The sequence below is a fragment of the Pan troglodytes genome, chromosome 16 (assembly GCF_028858775.2).
Source record: "Pan troglodytes isolate AG18354 chromosome 16, NHGRI_mPanTro3-v2.0_pri, whole genome shotgun sequence".
Classification (NCBI taxonomy): domain Eukaryota; kingdom Metazoa; phylum Chordata; class Mammalia; order Primates; family Hominidae; genus Pan; species Pan troglodytes.
Genome location: NC_072414.2, coordinates 67,448,700 through 67,466,840, shown reverse-complemented (window position 1 = coordinate 67,466,840; position 18,141 = coordinate 67,448,700). Strand labels below are relative to the sequence as shown.

Below are 18,141 nucleotides of genomic sequence, written 5' to 3'. Positions count from 1 at the left end.
TAGATATTTATTAAGTAAGTGCTTTGTGCCAGGCACAGTGCTAGGAACTAGGTGAATAAAATAGATATGATTCCTGTCTTCAGGGAACTTACCTCCCTGTTGCTAGATTTTTTTTCCTTTCAGTCTGACTTCCCCACTGCTTATAGTTATTTTTTTGAGGTGGGAGAGGGGAACCAAACTCATCATCTCATCCCTTTGCTTAAAGATCTCTATTGAATCTTTTATGTTTATAGGATCATGTCTGGAATTTGAAGTACAGCATACAAGGGCCTTCCCAGTCTGGTTCAGCCCCCCTGTTCACACATCTCCCACCATTCTCCCTCATACACATTGGACACACTAGCTATATGATATCCCCAATAAGCCCTGTTCTTTCATGACCCTGATTTGAAACATTTTGTTCTCTGACTAGAATACTTTTCTCTGCCTGACAGATTCCTACTCATCCTTCAAGGCACTCCTAAAAAAATTTTTTTTTATATCCATAGAGAGAGTTTGAATCCCATAGCATTCTGTTCGTAGAACCTTCCTAGAATTTATTACATTATGTGGTAAAGATGTATTTATACATCTGTCTCCATAGTTAAATGATTGTAAACTGCTTGGAATAGGGTCTTTATGTCTCTATGTTGTGTCTTCTCACTTGATCTTAGCGAAAGGCCAAGAAGCGATCTATGTTGTGTCTTCTCAACAACTACTGTACTGATTAGCACAGAATGGGCCCTCAGCAAATATTTGTTGTGAATGTTTGACTAATCCTTTCTTTTCCCCTTCCCTTAAGTTTTTCTTTAAATGTGTGTGTGCACGGATTATGACTGGCCTTTTACTTTTTGCAAATTTTTGTTATTACATTGTTTTATAATACGATAAAATCAGAAAATATACTTAAAACTTTTCCCAAATGCAGTAAGAGCCTATTTAAGAAAGCATTATCTCTTTTAAAATCACATTTTAAGAAAAGGCAGTGTTTTCCTGAGAAGTGGAAAATATTTGAGATAAACCAGTAAATATTAAAGAGACTGGATTTGTTTCCTTTTTTGGTACATTAACAAAGTGCTTATGGAAAAATCATAGTTTTAGTTTGGAAATTCATCAAACCTCTTGCTGCCTTATGGCAAACCAGTGTGTCTTTGCTCAGAGTCTGTCTCCTAGCAGATTAATATGGGCTGAAGGGATCAATAGATATAAAAAGGCAGTAATTCACAATGAAGGAGAGAGGGGGGAAACAGGTCATGAGAGGAAGGTAGTTCATTAATGCATCCATCACTGAAATAATGGAGAAATGGCATATTTGTTGAAATACAGAAGTATCTTCAAATTTGGTAAAAGCCAGACATTGCATCTTATCTTGAATCACTTTCCTTATTTAGGTCTTCATTGCAGGATGACTGACTGCATTTTTTCATGGTGTTTGTTCTGCACAACACCTGTAATCAACACCTGTTTCTTTATTGTATTGAGACCTCTCCATAGTTTGTGCTGTTAAAAGGAGCTTGTGCCTAGGATGGCATTGTTAATCTCTGGAGCTGCCAGAGAAGTCTGAGAGTAGGGACAAAAAGATGGGAACTGAAGTCTAAATACTTCTGGCCTCAGCTTTTTCTTTATAGCCACAGAGCCTTGAATAAAGAAGAATTGGTCCTTTAAAAAGTGTTTTCAGTTGAGGCCGGGTGCGGTGGCTCAGGCCTGTAATCCCAGCACTTTGGGAGGCCGAGGCAGGTGGATCACGAGGTCAAGGGATCGAGACCATCCTGGCCAACATAGTGAAACCCCGTCTCTACTAAAAATACAAAAAAATAGCCGGGCATGGTGGCGGGCGCCTGTAGTCCCAGCTACTCAGGAGGCTGAGGCAGGAGAATGGCGTGAACCCAGGAGGCGGAGCTTGCAGTGAGCCGAGATCACGCCACTGCACTCCAGCCTGGGCAACAGAGTGAGACTCTGTCTCAAAAAAAAAAAAAAAAAATCGTTTTCAGTTGAATGTTTATTTCTTTTGTTTTTCTTTCTTTCTTGTCACCCAGGCTGGAGTACAACGACATGATCTTGGCTTACTGCAGCCTCTGCCTCCTGGGTTCTAGCTATTCTCCCGCATCAGCCTCCTGAGTAGCTGGGATTACAGGCGCAAGCCAGCACACCTGGTTAATTTTTGTTTTCTTAGTAGAGACGAGGTTTCACCCTGTTGGCCAGGCTGGTCTCAAACTTCTGACCTCAGGTGATCCACCTGCCTCGGCCTCCCAAGGTGCTGGGATTATAGGCGTGAACCATTGCACCTGGCCTTTTTTTTTTTTTTTTTTTTTTTTGAGATAGAGTCTCACTCAGTCACCCAGGCTAGACTGCAGTGGTATGATCTTGGCCCTCTGCAGCCTTGGCCTCTTAGGCTCAAGCACTCCTCCCACCTCAGCCCCCCGAGTAGCTGGGACCACAGGCATGTGCCACCATGCATGGCTAATTTTTAAATTTTTTTGTAGAGATGGGGTCTCACCATGTTGCCCAGGCTGGTCTCTAACTCCTGGGCTCAAGCAGTCTTCCCACCTTGGCCTTCCAAAGTGCTGAGATTACAGATGTGAGCCACCACTCCCAGCCTGAACACATATTTCTAGTTTAAATGTATGGTTTTGTATAAAATGGATTAGAGAGATTGCATTGATACAGGCTAAAGGGAAGCAACAGAGGTCATATGATTCTAAGAAATTCTATCTTTGTTGAAAGAAATTTTAGTGTGAAATGACCAGAGTAAAGAAAAAAGAGAATGAACATTCATCCATTCAGAGACTACCAAGTGCTAGGTATGGTAGTGGGTGCTCTTCCATCCGTTTCTCATTCAAGGTGAGGAAATTGTGGCTCAGAGAGGTTAAATGACTTGCCCAAATAACACACAGTAGTGAATAAGAAGATGGATTGGTTCTTTATAATCCCCAAAACCACACTAAACTTTCTCCTTTGTTGCTAGGTAACTGACATTTCAGGAGACAGAAGTTTTTTGTTTATTTCAAGAGCAGGTTTCTTACAGGTCTGGCTCTTCACTCTCCTAGGTTGTCTTGGGATATAGGATTTAAGGTACTACCTGTGGAACCGAGAGTGCCAGCACATTATTCTTGACCTCTTGAGTGGCTAGTTCCTTGCCCAAAGCTCATCTCAAAATTATAGCTGCTCTTGGGAGTTTGATGTAACATGGAGGCTATGTTGTTGGTTTTATTCTCTCTGATACCATTATTTCAACACTAATGAATTGTGTCCAGGGTGTACCCTGCTTAATTGACAGCTTTCTCAGCTGTTTTATAGCAGGTTCTCTAGTATCTTTATCTTCATGGCCATAGTCAAGAAACTTGTTTTTATTTATTTAAACATGGTTGTGGGAGAAGTAGATAATTATAGTATGCTTTTTGACTATGCAGGAACAAATCTTACCCTTGAGGCCAGGCACGGTGGCTCATGCCTGTAATGCCAGCACTTTGGGAGGCTGAGGCAGGTGGATTTCTTGAGCCCAGGAGTTTGAGATCAGCCTGGGCTACATGGTGAAACCCCATCTCTACTAAAAAATGCAAAAATTAGCCAGGCATGGTGACGTGTGCATGTAGTCTCAGCTACTTGGGAGGCTGAGGCAGGAGGATCAATTGAGCCCAGGAGGTCGGGGCTGCAGTGAGCCATGATTGCTCCACTCCATCCTCGGTGACAAAGCAACACCCTGTCTCAAAAAAGCAAAACAAAACAAATCTTACCCTTACCTGAAAAACTGGTTAAGGAGGGTTGTAAGTGGTAATGTTAGTTTCTCCATATATCAATTCAGACCTTATCCCAAAGGAAGACCAGAGCTGTTTGAACTCCAGCTCTTCCTTAGCTGCCAGGTGTTAACAACTTGTGTTTCATAAGCATAGATAGATTCAAACCATTGTCCTGGAGTTAAAATATTTTCTAAGCTGTGACTCATCTTTTGGCTCATTCTTTCTTTCACTAGGAAATACACTGAGTTTTAATTTCGAGAATTTCAATTATCCCTTCTGAAGACTGTGTTGCTCATTAAAGTTGCTGGGACTTGTTTTTCTGGTAACCAGCAGAGCTACAAATTACTTTGTACTCAGTGGTCATGTTAAACCTATGTGTAAGCAGAGGGAGAAATCTGATTAACTGTCTAAAGGAAGGTTGTTGAAGATGAGGCCATTCTTTCTGACTCCTTTTAGAGGTTCATCTCTTCCACCAGAGGGATGGGTGTGCAGGAGGGTGAATCTGAGGCTGAACAGAGCAGGTGCTACGCATGTGTATTTGTATCTGTAAATATCACATCACTGTTTACAGTACACTGGACTCTACATGCAAGGCCTGGTCAGGCCAAACCAGGAGGAATTGTTCCTGTGCTTAAAGCCAAGAATAACATCCTGACCAGCAGGGGGACAGAGGTCAGCTCAAGGCAACAGCTCTTGGGAGCTACAGAACATTAAGAACCTTGGAGGAACTGAGCTTAATAAAAAGGAAGGCAAGATGTACTTTGAAGGAAGTGTGTGAAACCTGCATGCCTTTCTCTTATTAGGACATGGTTTATTTATGAAAAATGAAAAGTTATCTTTTTTTTTTTTTTGAGACAGAGTCTCGCACTGTCTCCTGGGCTGGAATGCAGTCACACGATCTTGGATCACTGCAACCTCTGCCTCCTGGGTTCAAGCGATTCTCCTGCCTCAGCCTCCCAAGTAGCTGGGATTACAGGCACCTGCCACCACACCCTGTTAATTGTTTGTATTTTCAGTAGAGACAGGGTTTCATTCACTATGTTGGCCAGGCTGGTCTCGAACCCCTGACCTCGTGATCTGCACACCTTGGCTTCCCAAAGTGCTGGGTTTACAGGGGCGAGCCACTGTGTCCAGCCAAAAAATGAAAATTTGTCTTAACAGATGGATATGTGATGAGTTCATATCACTTCTTGGTCATTTAGATTTTCCACTTCTACTTATACACTGATTTATCCATTGACTATTTTTTATTAGAAATTGTATACCCAGCTAAGTAGCAGGAAAAATATGTTCTATTATTCTGGTGTTTTATTCTATAAGCAACATCAGAGAGGCCCACTAGAGAACTGTATTTAAAGGATAATAGGTTAATTAAAAAACAGGTACCATGTCTCGGCCGGGGGTGGTGGCTCACGCCTGTAATCCCAGCACTTTGGGAGGCCGAGGCAGGTGGATCACGAGGTGAGGAGATCGAGACCATCCCAGCTAACACGGTGAAACCCTGTCTCTATTAAAAATACAAAAAAATTAGCCGGGTGTGGTGGCGGGAGGCTGAAGCAGAAGAATGGCGTGAACCCGGGAGGTGGAGCTTGCCAGGAGCCAAGATTGCGCCACTGTACTCCAGCCTGGGCGACAGAGCGAGATTCTGTCTCAAAAAAAAAAAAAAAGCAGAAAAAACAAAAAACAAAAACAGGTACCATGTCTCCTGGGGAATTTACTGACTGGCTAGAGTTTTATTTCTGGGATCTTTCTGTGCTCACTTCTTTTTCCTTCCATCTTTCCTCATTTTGATGCTGGCCACTCACTCCACAGAGGCAACTCAAACTATTTTCTGAAGGAGCATTCTAAGTTTGTCCTGTTGTCTTCTCTGGGACTCATTTCTCTGGCGTGGCTTCAGCTGGTTCCAGGCCAGAATGATCTTCTGAAAGCTTTTCTTCATGGCCTTTATTTCTTGGCTCTTTTCATGCACTTTGCCTGATTGGTTTTGCTGGTTCTTTCCTTCTCCAATGGTGTAAGCTATGTTGCCTTAATCGTAAGGCTCTAAAGCTCAGGTGCAGCCTCAGGCCGTTTAGACTTTCCTCGGGTTTATAAAGTACTTTTGTCCTTTCCTAGAAATTGGGGGATGAATCAGATGCTCTGTTATGAGGTATTGCTGACTCTCCTGCGATTTTAGTTTGCCAGTTGTTTAAATAGTGTGTAGCAATTTGAATTGTATTTGTAAGGTAGGACTTGTTGCCAAGACTCCGAAGTAGGTCATTGCTATTATGCTTTTTCTCTTTATTTTTCTTATATGTATTATATATAATATAAAATATATATTATAATAATAAAATTATATATTATAATATATAATATAATATATAATAATATATAATATAATAATATATTATAAGATATAATAATATATAATATAATAATATAAGATATAATAATATATTATAATATATAATATATTATAATATATCATAATATATAATATATTATAATATAATATAATATATCATAATTTATTATATATTATGATATATTATAATATATTATAATATATTATATTATGATATATTATAATATATTATATATTATGATATATTATATTATATATTATAATATATTATATATTATGATATATTATATTATGATATATTATAATATATTATAATATATCATATATTATAACATAATATATAATAATATAATATGTGATATATATAATGTAATATATATATCTATTATAGAGACAGGATCTCACTATGTTGGCCAGGCTGATCTTGAATTGGCCTCAAGTGATCTTCCTGCCTTGGCCTCCCAGAGTGCTAGGATTACAGGCATGAGCCACCGTGCCCAGCCCTCCCTTTCTTTTTCTTTCTTTCTTTTTTTTTTGAGATGGAGTCTCTTTCTGTCGCTGGGGCTGGAGTGCAGTGGTACGATCTTGGCTCACTACAACCCCACCTCCTGGTTCAAGCGATTCTTCTGCCTCAGCCTCCTGACTAGCTGGGAGTACAGGCGCATGCCACCATGCCCAGCTAATTTTTGTATTTTTAGTAGAGACGGGGTTTCACCATATTGGCCAGGCTGGTCTCGAGCTCCTGACCTCGTGATCTGCCCTCGGCCTCCCAAAGTGCTGGGATTACAGGCATAAGCCAACACGCCCAGCCATTTTTTTTTTCTTTGAAACAGAGTCTCGCTCTGTCACCCAGGCTGGAGTGCAATGGCGCAATCTTGGCACACTGCAACCTCCACATCCTGGGTTCAAGCAATTTTCCTGCCTTAGCCTCCTGAGTAGCTGGGATTACAGACATGCACCACCATGCCTGGCTGATTTTTGTATTTTTAATAGTGACAGGGTTTCACCATGTTGGCCAGGCTGGTCTCGAACTCCTGACCTCAAATGATCCACCCGCCTTGGCTTCCCAAAGTGCTGGGATTATAGTTGTGGGCCACCGTGCCCGGTCCTCCCTTTATTTTTCAATTGAAAAATTAGCAAAGACAGAATTACCGTGTCCATGGTCACATGGTAAGCTAGTTTTATACCTTTCGAAGCAAACCTCATTTTTTTATTCGTTATACCTTTCAGTGCAAGTATTAGCTTAACAAATAACAGGTGCTTATTAAATATGAATAAATAAGTCATAACTGTGGGTTGATTGGGAATAGAGGTATGGTGAAAATTCAGAATTCTCATCAGGTTCATCATATTGTAGACAAACAGCTGAGAAAAGTTTCTGGATGGAAGGGACAGAATAGCCACGCATGAAGCTTTTAGTAGTGTAGAATGCCTACAAAAAAATTATTCCTGGCTGGGTGCGGTGGCTCACACCTGTAATCCCAGCACTTTGGGAGGCCGAGGCAGACGGATCATGAGGTCAGGAGTTGGAGACCAGCCTGGCCAATATGGTGAAACCTTGTCTCTACTAAAAATACAAAAATTAGCCAGGCGTGGTGGTGTGTGCCTGTAGTCCCAGCTACTCGGGAGGCTGAGGCAGAAGAATCACTTGAACCCTGGAGGCAGAGGTTGCAGTGAGCCAAGATCGCACCACTGCACTCCAGCCTGGGTGACAGAGTGAGACTATCTAAAAAAAAAAAAAAAAATCCCAATTTAGCTCACAGATGCAATCCCAGCTCTTTGGGAATGTCAGATGGAATGATCACTTGAGCACTGGAGTTCAAGACCAGCCTGGCCAACAAAGGGAGTCCTCGTCTCTACAGAAAATCAAAAAAATTACCCAGGCATGGTGGTGTGCACCTGTAGTCACAGCTACTCGGAAGGCAGGGACAGGAGGATCCCTTGAGCCCGGGAGTTTGAGGCTGCAATGAGCAGTAATTGTGCCACTGCACTCCAGTCTGCTGGGTGACAGAGTGAGACATTGTCTCAAAAAAAAAAAAAAAAAAAAAAATGTGCTGAGGGCAGTGGCTCATGCCTGTAATCCCAGCACTTTGAGAGGGATCATGAGAGGATCGCTTGAGCCCCGGAGTTTGAGACCAATCCTGGGCTATGTAGTGAGACCTTGTCTCTACTAAAAATAACAAAGAAAAAAATTACTGGGTGTGATGACATATGCCATGCCTATAGTCCCAGCTACTCGAGAGGCTGAGGCTGGAGGATTGTTTGAGCCCAGGAGGTCGAAGCTGCAGTGAGCCAAGATTGTGCCACTACATTCCAGCCTGGGTCACAGAGTGAGACCCTGTCTCAAAAAAAGAAAAAAAAAAATCCCAATTTAAATCATTCTAAAATGAAGAAACAGAAAAGTAGTTTGTCTAAAAAGGAAATTGGTTATAATGTAAGGAGAAATAGGATGAGAGTGCATAAAAGAACATGAATTAGTTGAGAGATAGAAACAGTTCTGGAAGCAGGCATCTTGCCAGCCTGGGTCAGACAATAAAAATGAAAATTTTCCTCCCCTTTCCAAAACCACTATCCAGAGGGGCTGTTATTGACTCTGGATACTAGTATCCAGTTTTGGGGTTGCCATATAAAGCATGAAGAGGTCCAGTGGGGTCAGTTAGCACAAAGAATAGCTGCTCTTTTGATTGGCTAAGTTCTTCTTAATAATTTTACTGGCCTCAAATTCCAAAGCCAAAACCATTTTCTGATTCTTTTGCTGTGTCCATTTGGCTTGTGGGACCAAAGCAGCAGCTGAGACTGCTATACTACACTGCATTAGGCAATAATCCTTCGGAAGGCCTGGCCACTTTTCTTTTTGTTTTCTTTTTTTTTCTTTCTTTCTTTTTTTTTTTGAGACAGTTTCGCTCTTGTTGCCCAGGCTGGAGTGCAATGGCATGATCTCAGCTCACTGCAACCTCTGCCTCTTGGGTTTAAGCAGTTCTCCTACCTCAGCCTTCCAAGTAGCTGACATTACAGGCGTGCGCCACCACATCCGGCTAGTTTTGTATTTTTAGTAGAGATGGATGGAGTTTCACCATGTTGGTCAGGCTAGTCTTGAACTCCTGACCTCAAGTGATCCTCCCACCTCTACCTCCCAAAGTGTGGCCTCCCAAATTTTTTAAATTTTTTTATTTTTTGCTTTGGGACTAGTAATTTGCATCTCATTTAGGATCCCTCTTCTCCCCCCTCATTTTTTCATGCATACCTGCACTAAGTCCTGTTTTCTGAACCTAGATCTGGCTTCTGGCCTCATTGAATTATACAGATTTTAACTATGTCTGGTTTCAGACCTGTTTCTACCTTTTTGTTTGTCTTTCCCTGCTCCCTGTAGCAAACTGGGTTCAGACTTGCTTGGAGAAGGGATGATAGTTTTCACTTGTTTGTTTTTTGACTCCATAAATATGCTCTCTTCTTACTAATTATTCTTTCTTTCTTTGTCAAACAGGCTACCAAGCAGTTTCTCGAAGAGATTAACAAGTGGACAGTTCAGTACAATGTTTCCCCGCTGTCTTGGAATGTGGCTGTCAAGTTCCTCATGGCAAGGAAGTTTGATGTGCTCCGTGCCATAGAATTGTTCCACTCCTACAGAGTATGTGGCTCAGGGGTGGACCAGACCTGTGGCAGTTGGGCTAAGTGTTGCTGTTGTCCCTGTCATGCTCGACACACACATTGGTTCTCTAAGTGTTCCTCCTCACTTTCATAAAAAATGGATCCATATCCAGGAGCCCTTGTGAGAGCTGAAGCTGGGCAAGGCAGCTACTGGAAGGCACTACTTTTGTACCTAAGTTTTGATCGTAGACCAGGATGCCACATCTAATGATTGAGACGGAGGAAGTAGCCTGACAGCATCCTGGTGGCAGGATAGGGGTTCACCCTTCCTAGAATTTTAATCCTAGCTCTTTTCATTGGCCTCTGGCCACATGAAAATCTTGGTTTTCAGGTTGTCTAAGGCTTTTAGAAACTTGCCATTCAGATGAATGATGAGCTTAGTGGGCAGTTCAGGAAGGGAAGTTTTAACACTGGAAAAGAAGAGCAACTGTGTATTAGCTAGGTCCATTATCTTAAAGTATCTTTATGCAAATGTAGCGGCATCAGGATTTTACTTTGTTTTGATTTTTGTTTTTTGAGGGGGCATAGACTTTGGTTTTGTGCTTCTGTTTGCTTTCTCAGTTAGTAGTGTCTTTGATAAAACACTATACAGCATGTTACTTTGGGGTCAGAATCCTTCTAAAGAAATACAAAATCTCCCTAAAAAAAAAAAATTGGGATAACAAGCACTAGGATTAGCTTAACTGAAGTTTGGTTACATCTATCTTGTGGACCAGCTCATTCAATATTCATTCATTTACTCAACAGATACTTATTTTATACTTACTGTGTTCCAGGTACAGAGATTACTATTTAGAAAGAGAGACTAGGGCTGGGTGCGGTGGCTCATGCCTGTAATCTCAGCACTTTGGGAGGCCAAGGCAGGTGGATCACTTGAGGTCAGGAGTTTGAGACCAGCCTGAACAAAATGGCAAAACCGCATCTCTACTAAAACTACAAAAATTAGCTGGGTGTAGTGGCACCTGTATTCCCAGCTACTCGGGAGGCTGAGGAGGGACAATCACTTGAACCAAGGAGGTGGAGGTTGCAGTGAGCCAAGATCACACCATTGCATTCCAGTCTGGGCAACAGAGTGAGACTGTTTAAAAAAAAAAAAAAAGAAAGAGAAAATAAACAAAGAGTTGTAGAAATGTTATGATAAGGCAGCACTGGATTCTGTGGAAGCACTTTTTTTTTTGAGACAGAGTCTTGCTGTGTCTCCCAGACTGAAGTGAAGTGGCATGATCTCAGCTCACTGCAGATCTCTGCCTCCTGAGCTCAAGTGATCCTCCCACCTCACCTTAGCCTCCCGAGTAGCTGGGACCACAGGCACGCGCCACCATATCTGGCTAATTTTTTTGTATTTTTAGTAGAGACGGGGTTTTGCTATATTGCCCAGGCTGGTCTCGAATTCCTGAGCTCAAGTGATCCACGCACCTCGGCCTCCCAAAGTACTGGGATTACAGGCATGAGCCACCGTGCCCAGCCTAAGAGGTTTAAAACAAGCAGTTGATGAAATAAGACAAACCAAGATAATATTTTTTCGTTATCGGTATATAAAGGTAGAGAATGTCTCCGGAAAAAGGAAATGTAGGTGGTCAACCTTGTCATTTAAGAGGAGAACTGAAGAGGCTGGGCGCGGTGGCTCATGCCTGTAATCCCAGCACTTTGGGAGGCCGAGGCGGGTGGATCGCTTCAGCCCAGGAGTTGGAGACCAGCCTGGGCAACATGGCAAAACCCCGTCTCTACTAAAAACACAAAAATTAGCCAGGCATGGTGGCACGTGCCTGTAATCCCAGCTACTCAGGAACCTGAGGCAAGAGAATCTCTTGGACGTGGAGGTTGCAGTGAGCCAAGATCATGCCACTGCACTCCAGCCTCGGCAACAGTGTGAGACTCGGTCTCAATTAAAAAAAAAAGAATCTGGCCATCAGGGTGAGGAAAATGAAGTCATGGTAGCTGCTGTTGGAGACAATATCAGGTGGAGAGAAGGCTCCTATTTAAACATAGGAGAGGCCTAAACCTAGAAAATATGTGAGGACGTAGGCATCCAGACATTTTTGAGGTCCATATTTTAGTGTCCTGGTACCATGTCAGTGCTGCTGCGTGTTTAAGAACCTTGATCCTGCACCTGAATGTAACATACTGGTTACTCTTCAGGGTTAGGGTTCTTACTGAGTCAGAGAAAAATACCCTACCTGAGGGGCTGATAAAGTAGCTTTGGACAGGAATTCTGAAAATGCTTGACTGGCTTGGAGGCAGGTTACAAAGAAATTCATAATTCATTTAGTTGACTTCATTATTCATTTAGCTGAATTCTTTTTTTTTTTTTTGAGACAGAGTCTCATTTTGTCACCCAGGCTGGAGTGCAGTGGTGCTGTCTTGGCTTACTGCAACCTCCACCTTCTGGGTTCAAGCAATTCTCCTGCCTCAGCCTCCTGAGTAGCTGGGATTATGGGCGCGCACCACCATGCCAGGCTAATTTTTGTATTTTTAGCCGAGACAAGGTTTCACCATGTTGGCCAGGCTGCTCTCGAACTCCTGACCTCAGGTGACCTGCCCGCCTTGGCCTCTCAAAGTGGTGGGATTACAGGCGTGGGCCACTGCGCCCGGCCCATTTAATTGAATTCTAATTCAACTAAATGAAGTAGAATTGGTTATGAAATTAGTTACAAAATTTATTTAGTTATGAAATTTATAATTCATTCATTCATTGATAACCACGTTATCTCTGAGATTTGGTGGTTACATGGTGCTGTCCTGGATATACAGTATTTTCATATTAATACATTTTGCTGTGCTTCCTTTTTAGGAAACTCGAAGGAAGGAAGGCATTGTAAAGCTGAAACCTCATGAGGAACCTCTTCGTTCTGAGATCCTCAGTGGAAAATTCACCATCTTAGTGAGTGTTTAGGGACCTATCTTGTAGGGCCTTATTACTTCCTTTTTTAACTGGTGTCCTGTTTGGACTTTGTTTTTTTTTTTTTTTTTAATTTTATTATTATTATACTTTAAGTTTTAGGGTACATGTGCACAATGTGCAGGTTTGTTACATATGTATACATGTGCCTTGTTGGTGTGCTGCACCCATTAACTTGTCATTTAGCATTAGGTATATCTCTTAATGCTATCCCTCCCCCATCCCCCCCTGTTTGGACTTTGTTCCTATATACCTTATCCTGAATCTAGAGAGTCTCCACAGTTAGGAGCAGATGTGAAACAGCCATGCAGTTTGGTATAAAATTATTTTAGTAACAATTGAATTACTAATAGTTTCTAGTAATTAGAGTTACTAATGATAATTGAATAATTGAATTATGGAAAATCAGTTGTACAGTAGACTTAGAAAAGTTTCTTCAGTTGGTCCATTAAGGTTAGTCATGGTCTTTGGGAGAGGTATGCAATGTGTCAGACACCCATGCTTCCATATTTAACGCAAGCTCTCCACTTAGTTGAGACCTCAGCCTTTCAAGTAAACATACAATGGCACTTTTAAGGCAGAGGGTGGAAATCATGGTCCTGTTCCCTGGTTCTCTCCTGCTGCTTGTTTCTTTTGCCATTCTGCCAGGGAAGTTAGCTAGGAAGCCAGTGCACAGCCATCCTTTGATCTGTCTGTAGTTGAAGAGCAAAGAGAATGTGTTTTTTTTTTCTTACCACAGAAATATGGTCCAGGGAGTCCTGGGAGAATCAGGCAAGGGATGATATTAACACTCTTCCCTTTGGAGAGCAGTTAGTGAAGTCAGGGAATTATTGTTAGCATCTGTTTTCTACATGTATCAAACCCTTATCCAGTATATAAGTCTTAGTAATTGCTGTGATTTTATATTTGATTTTTTTAATGTTTCTTGTTTTATTTGCTTTAGAATGTTCGGGACCCAACAGGAGCCTCCATTGCCCTCTTTACTGCCAGGTTGCATCATCCCCACAAGTCAGTCCAACATGTGGTACTTCAGGCTCTGTTTTACTTGCTAGACAGAGCTGTGGATAGGTAAGCATTGAGATTATTTTTTAGGTATTCTACATGCAGGTAGGAAAGTGACAGTTTTTTACTTGATTAAATTCAGCAGTGCCTTCGCCATTCTCCTAGGATGTGCCCTGGGCAATGCTATGAATAGAAAACAATCCATGTCCTTTAGAACTCGGCATGTTTGCAGGCACTATCAAGATGGTGGGCTTTCTCTTTACCACCTTGGCTCTATGTCAGGAAAACAAGCTGAGAAAGTCAATTATCGGCAATCTTCAGTGTATGGAAAACTACTTATTGGAAAAGAATGAGGGGGAGATGACCTGTGCTGGTTCTTTTTGCTCATATCAGAACCTCTAGGGCCTCAGTTTCTTTGTCTGCATAACAGGAATAATGCCGTTTAGTTCAGAGGATTTTGAGACTCAACATTCAGGGGAGGGCTGGGCGCAGTGGCTCACACCTGTAATCCCAGCACTTTGGGAGGCTGAAGCAGGTGGATTGCTTGAAGCCAGGAGTTGAGACCAGCCTGGACAACATGGTGAAACCCTGTCTCTGATAAAAAGTACAAAAAATTAGCTGGGTGTGGTAGCGTGCACCTTTAGTCCCAGCTTCTTGGGGGAGGTGGGGGAGGTTGCTGAGGTGGGAGGATCACTTGCCCAGAATGGTGAAGCTGTAGTGAGCCATGATCACGCCACTGCATTCCAGCCTGGGTGACACAGCAAGACCTGTCTCAAAAAAAACCCCACAAAAAAGCCTACACAAAACAAACAACAACAACAAAAAAACATTCAGGGAGAAGTCCAGAAGTATAAAGTTAAGCAAAAACCATCCTTAATAAAAAGAGGTGCATAAGCATAAAGAACCAGCTCAGGTCATCACTCTCTTCCTGCTAAGGTAAATGGTATTGTTACAATTCAATTGACAATTAAACTCAAGCCCCAAGAAGTTTTTTACAGTCATCATATGTTAGTCCAGCTGGTTCTAAGATCCTGGTTTCTTCACTCTTGGGCAGAGTTATTTCTATCCTCCCATGCTGTTATTCTGCTATTCCTTTTTCCCTGGTGCTTGTAATTTACAGTTTCTTACTGCTCTCGACATCTTTGGCTGGTCCTCCGGATTAGAAGTGCTATATTGAGGCCAGGCGCATTGATTCATGCCTGTAATCCTAGCACTTTGGTTGGCTGAGATGGGCAGATTGTCTGAGCCCAGGAGTTTGAGACCAGCCCTGGGCAACATGATGAATCCACTCGCTTCTTGAGGGCAGGAAACTTTCTTTTTAACATCCGAATCTCTGTAGGTTGAGAGAGAATGGTATCATGAACATCCACATATCCATCATCCGTCTTCTTCAAAGTGATCTGTAACCAGTCTTGTTTCATTGGTAGCCCCTCATGGATCTCCTATCCTCAGTTTCTTTCTTTTTTGTTTTTTGAGACTAGGGCTTGGTTTGTCACCCAGGCTGGAGTGCAGTAGCATGATTGTAGCTCACTGCAGTCTTGAACTCCTGGACTTAAGCAATCCTCCCATCTCGGCCTCCCAAAATGCTGGGATTACAAGCATAAGCCACTGCATCTGGCTTCTCCGTTTTTTTAAAACCAATGTCAGGGACTGTATTTTAAACTTCTTGGTGTTTTCTGTAACATGTAGCTCAAGAATTAAAAAAATATTTTTTTTATTTTTTTTTTCCTTTGAGACGGAGTCTCGGTCTGTCCCCCAGGCTGGAGTGCAGTGGCGCTATCTCAGCTCACTGCAAGCTCTGACTCCCGGGTTCATGCCATTCTCCTGCCTCAGCCTCCCAAGTAGCTGGGACTACAGGCGCCTGCCACCACGCCCGTTTTTTTTTTGTTTTTTTTTTTTTGTATTTTTAGTAGAGATGGGGTTTCACCTTGTTAGCCAGGATGGTCTCGATCACCTGAGCTCGTGATCCGCCCACCTCAGCCTCCCAAAGTGCTGGGATTACAGGCGTGAGCCACCGTGCCCGGCCCATTGTAAATCTTAAACTGGGTGCAGTGGCTCATGCCTGTAATCCCAACACTTTGGGAGGCCAGGTGAGAGGATCGCTTGAGCCCAGAAGTTCGAGACCAGCCTGGGCAACATAGCAAGACCTCGTCTCTACAAAAAGTTTAAAAATTAGGCAGCCAGGCATGGTGGTATTTGCCTGTAGTCCCAGACACTCACGGAAGGCTGAACTGGGAGGATCACCTGAGCCCTGGGAGGATCACCTGAGCCCTGGGAGGATCATCTGAGCCCTGGGAGGTCGAGGCTGCAGTGCGCCATGATTGTGCCACTGCACTACAGCATGGGCAACAGAGTAAAATGCTGTCTTAAATATATATATATTCTGGTGGCTCACGCATGTAGTCCCAGCACTTTGGGAGTCCAAGGGGGTGGATCTCCTGAGGTCGGGAGTTTGAGACCAGCCTGGCCAACATGGTGAAACCCCATCTCTAGTAAAAATACAAAAAATTAGCCAGGCGTGGTGGTGGGTGCCTGTAATCCTAGCTACTCGAGAGGCTGAGGCAGGAGAATCACTTGAACTTGGGCGGAGGTTGCAGTGAGCAGAGATCGCACTATTGCACTTCAGCCTGGGCAACAAAAGCGAACTCTGTCTCAAAAAAAAAAAAGTATATGTATATATATACACACACATATAAACACACACACATCTATCTATCTATCTATCTATCTATCTATCTATTCTATACCCTAAAGTGTGAAAATCTTACTGCATTCATGTTTTATGTGCCTTCACAGGATGAGCACTTTGATCTGGGAATATAGAACCTGGATCATTCATTATGCATCCAAGCTTCTTTTTTTTTAAATTCTCTTTGCCCCCTCACTGACTTGTTTTTGTTTTAGTCCCCTGCCACAAGCTGGAGTCATGAGGGGAAAGCCCATAATTTGAATTTGACCCTTGAGGAGCTCATGGAGAAATAGAAAGTATCTAGATCTGGATAGCCTATTCAATAATTGTGCCACACATTTTCTTTATTTCTTTTTATTTAAGAGACAGGGTCTCACTTTTGCTCGGGCTGAAGTGCAGTTGCATCATCATAACTCACAGCAGCCTCAACTCCTGGGCTCAAATGATCCTCCTGCCTCTGTCTCCCAAGGAGCTGGGACCACAGGCACGTACTAATAAACCCGTCCAATTTTAAAATTTTTTTGTAGAGGCAGAGTTTCACTCTGTTGACCAGGCTGGTCTCGAACTTCTGGCCTCAAGCAGTCTTCACATCTCAGTCTCCCAAAGTGCTGAGATTACAGGTGTGAGTCACTGGACCTGTCCTGTGCCACACATTTTAACAGCATCTTGGACCTTTGTGAATCATAGTCTCTCTGGGGTTGTGAAAAAGGAGTCAAGGGCAGGGCGCAGTGACTCACACCTGTAATCCCAGCACTTTGGGAGGCCGAGGGGGGCAGATCACTTGAGGTCAGGAGTTTGAGACCAGCCTGGGCAATATAATGAAACCCCATCTCTACTAAAAATTAAAAAATAAGTAAAGAAATAAATAAGAAAAAGGAGTAAAGATTTAACACTAATGTAACACATTAGGTGCCAGTTGAAACTAAGTCTGCTGGAGAAACTTTCATGTACCTCAGAATTAGACATTTTTGAAATGTTAGCTCATGGGCGGGTGCTTCTGCCTTGGAATTTGTTAAAGGGATGAAGATATGGAGGTTCCTAGGAGGTGCTGGTGCAAAAATAGTAAGATACAAAATAACTTTGAGGCTGGGCATAGTGGCTCACGCCTGTAATCCCAGCACTTTGGGAGGCCGACGTGGGTGGATCACCTGAGGTCAGGAGTTCGAGACCAGCCTGGCCAACATGGCGAAAACCCGTCTCTACTAAAAATACATTAGCCAAGTGTGGTGGCGGGCACCTGTAGTCCTAGCTACTCGGGAGGCTGAGGCAGAAGAATTGCTTGAACCCGGGCGGCGGAGGTTGCAGTGAGCCGAGATCCCGCCGTTGCACTCCAGCCTGGGTGACAAGAGTGAAACTCTGTCTCAAAACAAAAAACAATAACTTTGAGACTCCTGATTTCAGGAATGAGTTTTGTGCCAAACATTTTCTCAATTCTAAATAGATGTGAAAACTCTTGCTGTCATCTGTGAGTAGTCCAATCAAATAATTTATCCTAATGACCATTTGGGTCTGCAGATCACATATAAGTACGGATCTGGCTTGGTGGAAGAGTACATCTTTGAGAAATCTTTATAAATCTGGGAAATTGGACTGAGGAATACTTTCTGTATCTTCAAGTGTTCCTCAGTTTGGTCTGGGAATAGGCTTACTTTTTTTTTTTTTTTTCCCCCTGAGATGGAGTCTCGCTCTGTTGCCCAGGCTGGAGTGCAGTGGTGCAATCTCGATTCACTGCAACCTCTGCCTCTTGGGCTCAGGCAATTCTCCTGCCTCAGCCTCCCAAGTGGTTGGGATTACAGGCATGTGCCACCATACCCAGCTAATTTTGTATTTTTAGTAGAAATGG

The 18,141-nt window shown here is 42.7% G+C and overlaps 1 protein-coding gene across 2 annotated transcripts in view; it reads left to right on the top strand.

The window, feature by feature from the left end:
- The window catches only part of PTPN9 (protein tyrosine phosphatase non-receptor type 9), a 107,032-nt gene that overhangs the window by 42,645 nt on the left and 46,246 nt on the right, over window positions 1-18,141 (top strand). For both annotated transcript variants that reach the window (XM_024348981.3, NM_001280467.1), the window contains 3 exon segments: window positions 9,545-9,688; window positions 12,500-12,589; window positions 13,551-13,675. In XM_024348981.3, coding sequence (XP_024204749.1) covers window positions 9,545-9,688; window positions 12,500-12,589; window positions 13,551-13,675 — 359 coding nt within the window.